At 41.7% G+C, this 12,500-nt stretch overlaps 1 protein-coding gene across 1 annotated transcript in view; it reads left to right on the forward strand.

Moving 5' to 3' along the window:
* Positions 1–917: 917 nt before the first annotated feature.
* LOC110513250 (guanine nucleotide-binding protein subunit alpha-12-like) overlaps positions 918–12,500 on the forward strand; it is a 34,657-nt gene continuing 23,074 nt past the window's right edge. The window contains exon 1 of the mRNA XM_036947954.1: positions 918–2,085. Coding sequence (XP_036803849.1) covers positions 1,768–2,085 — 318 coding nt within the window. The 5' untranslated portion in view covers positions 918–1,767. The remainder of the gene's footprint in view (positions 2,086–12,500) is intronic.

Below are 12,500 nucleotides of genomic sequence, written 5' to 3' on the forward strand. Positions count from 1 at the left end.
CTGCTGTCTCTAGAGAGTTGAAAACAGCAGGTTTAACACTCGTGTTCAAGCCCTGCTCTGAGACATGGAAGGAGAGACAACTAGCCAGCTACAACAAGTCTTCTAGAAGAGGATGGAGTTTGTCACCTGGACACTGATCCTGAGTCAGCTATTATTCTCTACTGTATATGGAGTTTGTCTCCTGGAAACTGGTCCCAAGTCAGCTCCTTCCCTATTATTCTCTACTGTATATGGAGTTTGTCTCCTGGAAACTGGTCCCAAGTCAGCTCCTTCCCTATTATTCTCTACTGTATATGGAGTTTGTCTCCTGGAAACTGATCCCAAGTCAGCTCCTTCCCTATTATTCTCTACTGTATATGGAGTTTGTCTCCTGGAAACTGGTCCCAAGTCAGCTCCTATCCTATTATTCTCTACTGTATTATATTTGTCTTGATTCCAATTAGAGCATTGAGCCCTACATCCCAGTGTTCTTTCTGTGATTCCAATTAGAGCATTGAGCCCTACATCCCAATGTTCTTTCTTTGATTCCAATTAAAGCATTGAGCCCTACATCCCAATGTTCTTTCTTTGATTCCAATTAGAGCATTGAGCCCTACATCCCAATGTTCTTTCTTTGATTCCAATTAAAGCATTGAGCCCTACATCCCAATGTTCTTTCTTTGATTCCAATTAAAGCATTGAGCCCTACATCCCAATGTTCTTTCTTTGATTCCAATTAAAGCATTGAGCCCTACATCCCAGTGTTCTTTCTTTGATTCCAATTAAAGCATTGAGCCCTACATCCCAATGTTCTTTCTCGGCGCCTCCCGCAGTGATAGAGTGGTGTTGAGTCGCCCCCTATCTGCCTTCCGGAGTAGTGCTGCAGCAGTCTTAGACCAGACCAAGACAGTATGTAGCTGACATGGAACAGCCCACTACAACTACAGCCCAACTCCGTGGTGGGCCACGACGAGGCCAAATGCATTTATATAGCTTCCAAAATATATTACAAAAATTCAGCGGTGAGTGCCAATATGGAGGCTCAGTGGCTTCAAAACAGCACCCCCTGTTAGTCACCTAGTGTATATATAAATCACTGGGCCAGACTCTCGCTCCCACTCTTGCCTTTTTGTCAGTGTTCTCAAGTTCAGAAATCCCCTGGGAATCCTCCTAATCTACATCGAGGCAACATTTGCTTTTATTTTCCTGAAGTTTGTTTGTTAGGCTAAACTTTAGTCTAGATACGCGGACGGTGATATCGTTTTATACTGAGTTTATAACGCTTGTTGGACGACTTTAGTCTCGGCGGCGGTTGTGTTGTTTTTCCCCCTCTTGTCCACTTCGCTGGTTCTTTATTTGAGAAGACAACACATCCAACTCTAAACCAAAATGGACACGGGAGTATCTCCAGCTCGCGCAACTCTGCGGGTCGGCGCATAACGGATAAATAAACAGGATCTATTTTAATGGACGACAAAATCTTATTTTTTCATTTTGATAATCCTAGCCACTTAAACTTTTAGGCTAATATAAATGTATTAAAGCGGAGTGGAGTGGATTATCTCGTATCATGTCAAGGATTTGGATATCGAAATAGCCAAATTTCTCACTTTTTTCCTCAGAGTGGAATGAGACAATCTGGGGTTTTATATCAGTCGGATAACCCTGCTACTACTAAAATGGTATAATCGAACCGTAGCCTATTGAATGGGAGTGTAGACTGGACTCTTCTCGTATTATGAAAAGGTTCTGCTGAAGTTTGGTGGGTTGGTTGGTTAAACACGGACCATGTCGGGAGTTGTGCGGAGCCTGAGCCGCTGCCTGCTGCCGGCCGAGGCCACCCGAGAGGCGGGCGGCAGCAAGGACAGGATCCGGGAAAGGGACGCGGTGCAGGAGCGAGAGGCTCGGCGGAGGAGCCGGGAGATTGATGCCATGCTTGCACGAGAGAGGCGTGCTGTAAGGCGGCTCGTGAAAATCCTTCTCCTCGGTGCTGGAGAGAGCGGCAAATCGACCTTCCTCAAACAGATGAGGATTATTAATGGGAAAGAGTTCGACAAGAAAGCCCTACTCGACTTCCGGGACACAATCTTTGAGAATATCATAAAGGTAGCCAAAATAAATACTTTTAGATAAGAGTTATAACCATTGTGACTCATGCAGTGAACAGGCCCGTGTTATTGTAGCATGGCATTTCTCCAAGGGAAAACGACGTTATTCAGTCAATTCCCCGCGCACTGTATTGACGCGCATCAGGCAGAGGCCCATCCTAGTTAGTTCAATTCAAAAGCTCTGAGTTCTGAGTGTTGATCTCATTGACACTGGATATTAGGTCCAAGTCAGCTCCTTCCCTATTATTCTCTACTGTATATGGAGTTTGTCTCCTGGAAACTGATCCCAAGTCAGCTTCTACCCTATTATTCTGTACTGTATATGGAGTTTGTCTCCTGGAAACTGATCCCAAGTCAGCTCCTATTCTATTATTCTCTACTGTATATGGAGTTTGTCTCCTGGAAACTGATCCCAAGTCAGCTTCTACTCTCATTGACAAAACATTGGATATTAGGTCCGTTTGTGCATTTCCCTCTCTATAGAATGGGTAGGACTGGGGCAGGGAAAACGGTGGTGTCAGACGTTCACACTATGTAAAACGGGTTCTAGATCAGTGGTGTCAGACGTTCACACTAAGTCAAACTGGTTCAGTCAGTGGTGTCAGACGTTCACACAAAGTAAAACTGGTTCTAGATCAGTGGTTAGGTTTGTATCTAACGGATCAGTGGTCCCATGCAGACCAGACGTACACTTTGTACCTAACTAAAACACATTAACTATGACACAGTGTGACTCACGTCTGGCTCTCGTGCCGCGTTCACATGCTGGTCAGAACTCGGGATTTATCGACTTTCTAAGCAAGTCTGAAATGTCAAGAGTTTCCTAGTTCTGACCAGCGTGTGAACGTGGCATCAGCCGGCAGACTTAGATGTGTATGTGCGCCCGGACACGCATGAGTGTGTGTGTCACTGCAGTGAGGAAGTGACTACTAGTTTCTCTGACACACACACACACACACACACACACACACACACACACACACACACACACACACACACACACACACACACAGAGAGAGAGATATAAAAAGTTTCCAATTGCCATACTTTGTGTTTGAATTGTTTATGTACAGAGAGCCACTCCGACCCTCAGATATCAGTTACAAATGAAGCATGTAATGTGTAGTGAATCTGCCAGATCAGAGGCTAGAAGGGATGACCAGGGATGTTCTCTGTTTAGTGAGTCCTCCAGATCAGAGGCAGTAGGGATGACCAGGGATGTTCTCTGTTTAGTGAGTCCTCCAGATCAGAGGCAGTAGGGATGACCAGGGATGTTCTCTGTTTAGTGAGGCCTCCACATCAGAGGCAGTAGGGATGACCAGGGACGTTCTCTGTTTAGTGAGTCCTCCAGATCAGAGGCAGTAGAGGATGACCAGGGATGTTCTCTGTTTAGTGAGTCCTCCAGATCAGAGGCAGTAGGGATGACCAGGGACGTTCTCTGTTTAGTGAGTCCTCCAGATCAGAGGCTAGTAGGGATGACCAGGGACGTTCTCTGTTTAGTGAGTCCTCCAGATCAGAGGCAGTAGGGATGACCAGGGATGTTCTCTGTTTAGTGAGTCCTCCAGATCAGAGGCAGTAGGGATGACCAGGGATGTTCTCTGTTTAGTGAGTCCTCCAGATCAGAGGCTAGTAGGGATGACCAGGGACGTTCTCTGTGTAGTGAGTCCTCCAGATCAGAGGCAGTAGGGATGACCAGGGATGTTCTCTGTTTAGTGAGTCCTCCAGATCAGAGGCTAGTAGGGATGACCAGGGATGTTCTCTGTTTAGTGAGTCCTCCAGATCAGAGGCAGTAGGGATGACCAGGGATGTTCTCTGTTTAGTGAGTCCTCCAGATCAGAGGCAGTAGGGGTGACCAGGGACGTTCTCTGTTTAGTGAGTCCTCCAGATCAGAGGCAGTAGGGGTGACCAGGGATGTTCTCTGTTTAGTGAGTCCTCCAGATCAGAGGCTAGAAGGGATGACCAGGGATGTTCTCTGTTTAGTGAGTCCTCCAGATCAGAGGCAGTAGGGATGACCAGGGATGTTCTCTGTTTAGTGAGTCTGCCAGATCAGAGGCAGTAGGGGTGACCAGGGATGTTCTCTGTTTAGTGAGTCCTCCAGATCAGAGGCAGTAGGGGTGACCAGGGATGTTCTCTGTTTAGTGAGTCCTCCAGATCAGAGGCAGTAGGGATGACCAGGGATGTTCTCTGTTTAGTGAGTCCTCCAGATCAGAGGCAGTAGGGACGACCAGGGATGTTCTCTGTTTAGTGAGTCCTCCAGATCAGAGGCAGTAGGGATAACCAGGGATGTTCTCTGTTTAGTGAGTCCTCCAGATCAGAGGCAGTAGGGACGACCAGGGATGTTCTCTGTTTAGTGAGTCCTCCAGATCAGAGGCAGTAGGGATAACCAGGGATGTTCTCTGTTTAGTGAGTCCTCCAGATCAGAGGCAGTAGGGATAACCAGGGATGTTCTCTGTTTAGTGAGTCCTCCAGATCAGAGGCAGTAGGGACGACCAGGGATGTTCTCTGTTTAGTGAGTCCTCCAGATCAGAGGCAGTAGGGATAACCAGGGATGTTCTCTGTTTAGTGAGTCCTCCAGATCAGAGGCAGTAGGGATAACCAGGGATGTTCTCTGTTTAGTGAGTCCTCCAGATCAGAGGCAGTAGGGATGACCAGGGATGTTCTCTGTTTAGTGAGTCCTCCAGATCAGAGGCAGTAGGGATGACCAGGGATGTTCTCTGTTTAGTGAGTCCTCCAGATCAGAGGCAGTAGGGACGACCAGGGATGTTCTCTGTTTAGTGAGTCCTCCAGATCAGAGGCAGTAGGGACGACCAGGGATGTTCTCTGTTTAGTGAGTCCTCCAGATCAGAGGCAGTAGGGACGACCAGGGATGTTCTCTGTTTAGTGAGTCCTCCAGATCAGAGGCAATAGGGACGACCAGGGATGTTCTCTGTTTAGTGAGTCCTCCAGATCAGAGGCAGTAGGGACTTCTAACAACATCATATATATTTTTTAAAGCTACTGTTTAATTACTGTGGTCTTAATGAAACACATGTGTCTGACACACACACACACACACACACACACACACACACACACACACACACACACACACACACACACACACACACACACACACACACACACACACACACACGGTCAGACTGTATGTCTGTTGGTGAAGAGAGAGAGAGACAGAGAGAAGGGGTCTATATGATTTATCCATTATCTGGATCTTCTGGGTTTAGCTTGAGAAGCTTCTGTTGTCCCCAATGTTCCCTTTAAGCTGCGCACATCCGCAGCCCCGCGCAGAGAAGCACGAGATTGAACTTCACTCAACGTTCGAGAGTTTCCCCCCTTTAGGTTACTGTATCAACGTTCTAGAGTTTCCCCCCTTTAGGTAACCGTATCAACGTTCTAGAGTTTCCCCCCTTTAGGTAACACTATCAACGTTCTAGAGTTTTTCCCCTTTTAGGTAACACTATCAACGTTCTAGAGTTTTCCCCCTTTAGGTAACACTATCAACGTTCTAGAGTTTTCCCGCTTTCGGTAACACTATCAACGTTCTAGAGTTTCCCCCCTTTAGGTAACACTATCAACGTTCTAGAGTTTCCCCCCTTTAGGTAACACTATCAACGTTCTAGAGTTTCCCCCCTTTCGGTAACACTATCAACGTTCTAGAGTTTTCCCCCTTTCGGTAACACTATCAACGTTCTAGAGTTTCCCCCCTTTAGGTAACACTATCAACGTTCTAGAGTTTCCCCCCTTTAGGTAACACTATCAACGTTCTAGAGTTTCCCCCCTTTAGGTAACACTATCAACGTTCTAGAGTTTCCCCCCTTTAGGTAACACTATCAACGTTCTAGAGTTTCCCCCTTTAGGTAACGCTATCAACGTTCTAGAGTTTCCCCCCTTTAGGTAACACTATCAACGTTCTAGAGTTTCCCCCCTTTAGGTAACACTATCAACATTCTAGAGTTTTCCCCTTTAGGTAACACTATCAACTTTCTAGAGTTTTCCCCTTTAGGTAACACTATCAACGTTCTAGAGTTTTCCCTTTTAGGTAACACTATCAACGTTCTAGAGTTTCCCCCTTTAGGTAACACTATCAACGTTCTAGAGTTTTCCCCTTTAGGTAACACTATCAACGTTCTAGAGTTTCCCCCCTTTAGTTAACACTATCAACGTTCTAGAGTTTTCCCCTTTAGGTAACACTATCAACGTTCTAGAGTTTTCCCCCTTTAGGTAACACTATCAACGTTCTAAAGTTTTTCCCCTTTAGTTAACACTATCAACGTTCTAGAGTTTATCCCCTTTAGTTAACACTATCAACGTTCTAGAGTTTTCCCCTTTAGGTAACACTATCGACGTTCTAGAGTTTTCCCCCTTTCGGTAACACTATCAACGTTCTAGAGTTTTCCCCTTTAGTTAACACTATCAACGTTCTAGAGTTTCCCCCCTTTAGTTAACACTATCAACGTTCTAGAGTTTTCCCCTTTAGGTAACACTATCAACGTTCTAGAGTTTTTCCCCTTTAGTTAACACTATCAACGTTCTAGAGTTTATCCCCTTTAGTTAACACTATCAACGTTCTAGAGTTTTCCCCTTTAGGTAACGCTATCAACGTTCTAGAGTTTTCCCCCTTTCGGTAACACTATCAACGTTCTAGAGTTTTCCCCTTTAGTTAACACTATCAACGTTCTAGAGTTTCCCCCCTTTAGTTAACACTATCAACGTTCTAGAGTTTTTGCCCTTTAGTTAACACTATCAACGTTCTAGAGTTTATCCCCTTTAGTTAACACTATCAACGTTTTAGAGTTTTCCCCTTTAGGTAACACTATCAACGTTCTAGAGTTTTCCCCCTTTCGGTAACACTATCAACGTTCTAGAGTTTTCCCCTTTAGTTAACACTATCAACGTTCTAGAGTTTCCCCCCTTTAGTTAACACTATCAACGTTCTAGAGTTTCCCCCCTTTAGTTAACACTATCAACGTTCTAGAGTTTTCCCCTTTAGGTAACACTATCAACGTTCTAGAGTTTTTCCCCTTTAGTTAACACTATCAACGTTCTAGAGTTTATCCCCTTTAGTTAACACTATCAACGTTCTAGAGTTTTCCCCTTTAGGTAACGCTATCAACGTTCTAGAGTTTTCCCCCTTTCGGTAACACTATCAACGTTCTAGAGTTTTCCCCTTTAGTTAACACTATCAACGTTCTAGAGTTTATCCCCTTTAGTTAACACTATCAACGTTCTAGAGTTTTCCCCTTTAGGTAACACTATCAACGTTCTAGAGTTTTCCCCCTTTCCGTAACACTATCAACGTTCTAGAGTTTTCCCCTTTAGTTAACACTATCAACGTTCTAGAGTTTCCCCCCTTTAGTTAACACTATCAACGTTCTAGAGTTTCCCCCCTTTAGTTAACACTATCAACGTTCTAGAGTTTTCCCCTTTAGGTAACACTATCAACGTTCTAGAGTTTTTCCCCTTTAGTTAACACTATCAACGTTCTAGAGTTTATCCCCTTTAGTTAACACTATCAACGTTCTAGAGTTTTCCCCTTTAGGTAACGCTATCAACGTTCTAGAGTTTTCCCCCTTTCGGTAACACTATCAACGTTCTAGAGTTTTCCCCTTTAGTTAACACTATCAACGTTCTAGAGTTTCCCCCCTTTAGTTAACACTATCAACGTTCTAGAGTTTTTGCCCTTTAATTAACACTATCAACGTTCTAGAGTTTATCCCCTTTAGTTAACACTATCAACGTTCTAGAGTTTTCCCCTTTAGGTAACACTATCAACGTTCTAGAGTTTTCCCCCTTTCGGTAACACTATCAACGTTCTAGAGTTTTCCACTTTAGTTAACACTATCAACGTTCTAGAGTTTCCCCCCTCTAGTTAACACTATCAACGTTCTAGAGTTTTCCCCTTTAGGTAACACTATCAACGTTCTAGAGTTTTCCCTTTTAGGTAACACTATCAACGTTCTAGAGTTTTCCCTTTTAGGTAACACTATCAACGTTTCCCTTTATTGTGGGAATTGCGATCGAATCAACTCAATATGTTTTGAGTTCAAAGTGAGAGCTGCATGTAGCCACACATTTTGTTCATATCCTTTGCTAATTAGGGAGTTATTAGCCCAGTTATAGATCATTTGTAGTGATTGCTTCCTACAAGAGCACAAAACGTGTACATTTCTAGACATCTTTGAAAAGCGAGTAAAGAGGGTTTTTTTTTGTCTTAAAGGGGCAGTGTTGTATTTTGAGACAGGCTTGATTAAGCTCAGTAGCCAATAGGCAGAGGGTAGCATAATGTGACTGATTCTCTGTAATAATGGTATGGGAATAATAATGCAATTTATTTTGTAAAGTGGTTTCTTGTATCAAACAACCCAACATGTTCAGTCACCTCCTTGTCTGATAAAACACGTGGAATAACAGGTTAATGTCAGGCCCTGCTGCGCCACTTTGGAGCCCAAACGCGGGTACAACCTCAGTGTTCACAGTAAACGCAGGCTGGAAGTTGCACAGAATTTTCACAACGTTCAAGTTTGCGCTCAGCAGACCTGAAATTTGAGGGAACGTTGTATGTAACATAGAATTGACTCTTCTGGGTTAGCTAAATACGCTTCTATTGTAACACAGAATAGGCTCTTCTGGGTTAGCTAAATACGCTTCTGTTTCCAATAATGTGTGTGTAGCATGTGAAAGACCTAAGAGCTTTGTGAGTACCAGTAGATAGATACATACACTGTAATACTGGTTGTAGATAGATACGCTGTAACACTGGTTGTAGATAGATACACTGTAATACTGTAACACTGGTTGTAGATAGATACACTGTAATACTGGTTGTAGATAGATACACTGTAACACTGGTTGTAGATAGATACACTGTAATACTGGTTGTAGATAGATACACTGTAATACTGGTTGTAGATAGATATACTGTAATACTGGTTGTAGATAGATACGCTGTAACACTGGTTGTAGATAGATACACTGTAACACTGTAACACTGTAACACTGGTTGTAGATAGATACACTGTAACACTGGTTGTAGATAGATACACTGTAACACTGGTTGTAAATAGATACACTGTAACACTGTAACACTGGTTGTAGATAGATACACTGTAACACTGTAATACTGGTTGTAGATAGATACACTGTAATACTGGTTGTAGATAGATACACTGTAAAACTGGTTGTAGATAGATATACTGTAATACTGGTTGTAGATAGATACGCTGTAACACTGGTTGTAGATAGATACACTGTAACACTGTAACACTGGTTGTAGATAGATACACTGTAACACTGTAACACTGGTTGTAGATAGATACACTGTAACACTGGTTGTAGATAGATACACTGTAACACTGTAACACTGGTTGTAGATAGATACACTGTAACACTGTAACACTGGTTGTAGATAGATACACTGTAACACTGTAATACTGGTTGTAGATAGATACACTGTAACACTGGTTGTAGATAGATACACTGTAACACTGTAATACTGGTTGTAGATAGATACACTGTAATACTGGTTGTAGATAGATACACTGTAACACTGTAACACTGGTTGTAGATAGATACACTGTAACACTGGTTGTAGATAGATACACTGTAACACTGGTTGTAAATAGACACACTGTAACAATGTAACACTGGTTGTAGATAGATACACTATAACACTGTAATACTGGTTGTAGATAGATACACTATAACACTGTAATACTGGTTGTAGATAGATACACTGTAATACTGGTTGTAGATAGATACACTGTAATACTGTAACACTGGTTGTAGATAGATACACTGTAACACTGGTTGTAGATAGATACACTGTAACACTGTAACACTGGTTGTAGATAGATACATTGTAACACTGTAACACTGGTTGTAGATAGATACACTATAACACTGTAATACTGGTTGTAGATAGATACACTGTGATACTGGTTGTAGATAGATACACTGTAATACTGTAACACTGGTTGTAGATAGATACACTGTAACACTGGTTGTAGATAGATACACTGTAACACTGGTTGTAGATAGATACACTGTAACACTGTAACACTGTAACACTGTTTGTAGATAGATACACTGTAACACTGGTTGTAGATAGATACACTGTAACACTGGTTGTAGATAGATACACTGTAAACTGGTAGTAGATAGATACACTGTAACACTGGTTGTAGATAGATACACTGTAACACTGTAACACTGTAACACTGTTTGTAGATAGATACACTGTAACACTGTAACACTGGTTGTAGATAGATACACTGTAACACTGTAATACTGGTTGTAGATAGATTCGCTGTAACACTGGTTGTAGATAGATACCCTGTAATACTGTAACACTGGTTGTAGATAGATACACTGTAATACTGGTTGTAGATAGATACACTGTAACACTGGTTGTAGATAGATACACTGTAATACTGGTTGTAGATAGATACACTGTAATACTGGTTGTAGATAGATATACTGTAATACTGGTTGTAGATAGATACGCTGTAACACTGGTTGTAGATAGATACACTGTAACACTGTAACACTGGTTGTAGATAGATACACTGTAACACTGGTTGTAGATAGATACACTGTAACACTGGTTGTAAATAGATACACGGTAACACTGTAACACTGGTTGTAGATAGATACACTGTAATACTGGTTGTAGATAGATACACTGTAATACTGGTTGTAGATAGATACACTGTAATACTGTAACACTGGTTGTAGATAGATACACTGTAACACTGGTTGTAGATAGATACACTGTAACACTGGTTGTAGATAGATACACTGTAACACTGGTTGTAGATAGATACACTGTAACACTGTAACACTGTAACACTGTTTGTAGATAGATACACTGTAACACTGTAACACTGGTTGTAGATAGATACACTGTAACACTGTAATGCTGGTTGTAGATAGATACACTGTAATACTGGTTGTAGATAGATACAATGTAATACTGGTTGTAGATAGATACACTGTAACACTGGTTGTAGATAGAACACTGTAACTCTGGCTGTAGATAGATACGCTGTAATACTGGTTGTAGATACACTGTAACACTGGTTGTAGATAGATACACTGTAACTCTGGTTGTAGATAGATAAACTGTAACACTGGTTGTAGATAGATACACTGTAACACTGTAACACTGTAACACTGGTTTTAGATAGATACACTGTAACACTGGTTTTAGATAGATACACTGTAACACTGTAACACTGGTTGTAGATAGATACACTGTAACACTGGTTGTAGATAGATACACTGTAACACTGGTTGTAGATAGATACACTGTAATACTGGTTGTAGATAGATACACTGTAATACTGGTTGTAGATACACTGTAACACTGGTTGTAGATAGATACGCTGTAACACTGGTTGTAGATAGATACACTGTAACACTGGTTGTAGATAGATACACTGTAACACTGTAACACTGTAACACTGGTTGTAGATAGATACACTGTAACACTGTAACACTGTAACACTGGTTGTAGATAGATACACTGTAACACTGGTTGTAGATAGATACACTGTAACACTGTAACACTGTAACACTGGTTGTAGATAGATACACTGTAACACTGTAACACTGGTTGTAGATAGATACTCTGTAACACTGTAACACTGGTTGTAGATAGATACACTGTAACACTGGTTGTAGATTGATACACTGTAACACTGGTTGTAGATAGATACACTGTAACACTGTAACACTGGTTGTAGATAGATACTCTGTAACACTGTAACACTGGTTGTAGATAGATACACTGTAGCACTGGTTGTAGATAGATACACTGTAATACTGGTTGTAGATAGATACACTGTAACATTGGTTGTAGATAGATACACTGTAACACTGTAACACTGGTTGTAGATATATACTCTGTAACACTGTAACACTGGTTGTAGATAGATACACTGTAACACTGGTTGTAGATAGATACACTGTAACACTGTAACACTGGTTGTAGATAGATACACTGTAACACTGGTTGTAGATAGATACACTGTAACACTGGTTGTAGATAGATACACTGTAATACTGGTTGTAGATAGATACACTGTAACACTGGTTGTAGATAGATACACTGTAATACTGGTTGTAGATAGATACACTGTAACACTGGTTGTAGATAGATATACTGTAACACTGTAACACTGGTTGTAGATAGATACACTGTAACACGGGTTGTAGATAGATACACTGTAATACTGGTTGTAGATAGATACCCTGTAACACTGGTTGTAGATAGATCAAAATAACAGATTTTGTACTTGAGTGAGTGTATGTATCCAGCGCCGTCTCTCTCTATAAGGGATGTGTGTATTGGTGGATGTATATATTATTCTATAGGGGATGTGTGTATTGGTGGATGTATATATTGTTCTACAG

This window comes from Oncorhynchus mykiss, chromosome 17, assembly GCF_013265735.2.
Source record: "Oncorhynchus mykiss isolate Arlee chromosome 17, USDA_OmykA_1.1, whole genome shotgun sequence".
Classification (NCBI taxonomy): domain Eukaryota; kingdom Metazoa; phylum Chordata; class Actinopteri; order Salmoniformes; family Salmonidae; genus Oncorhynchus; species Oncorhynchus mykiss.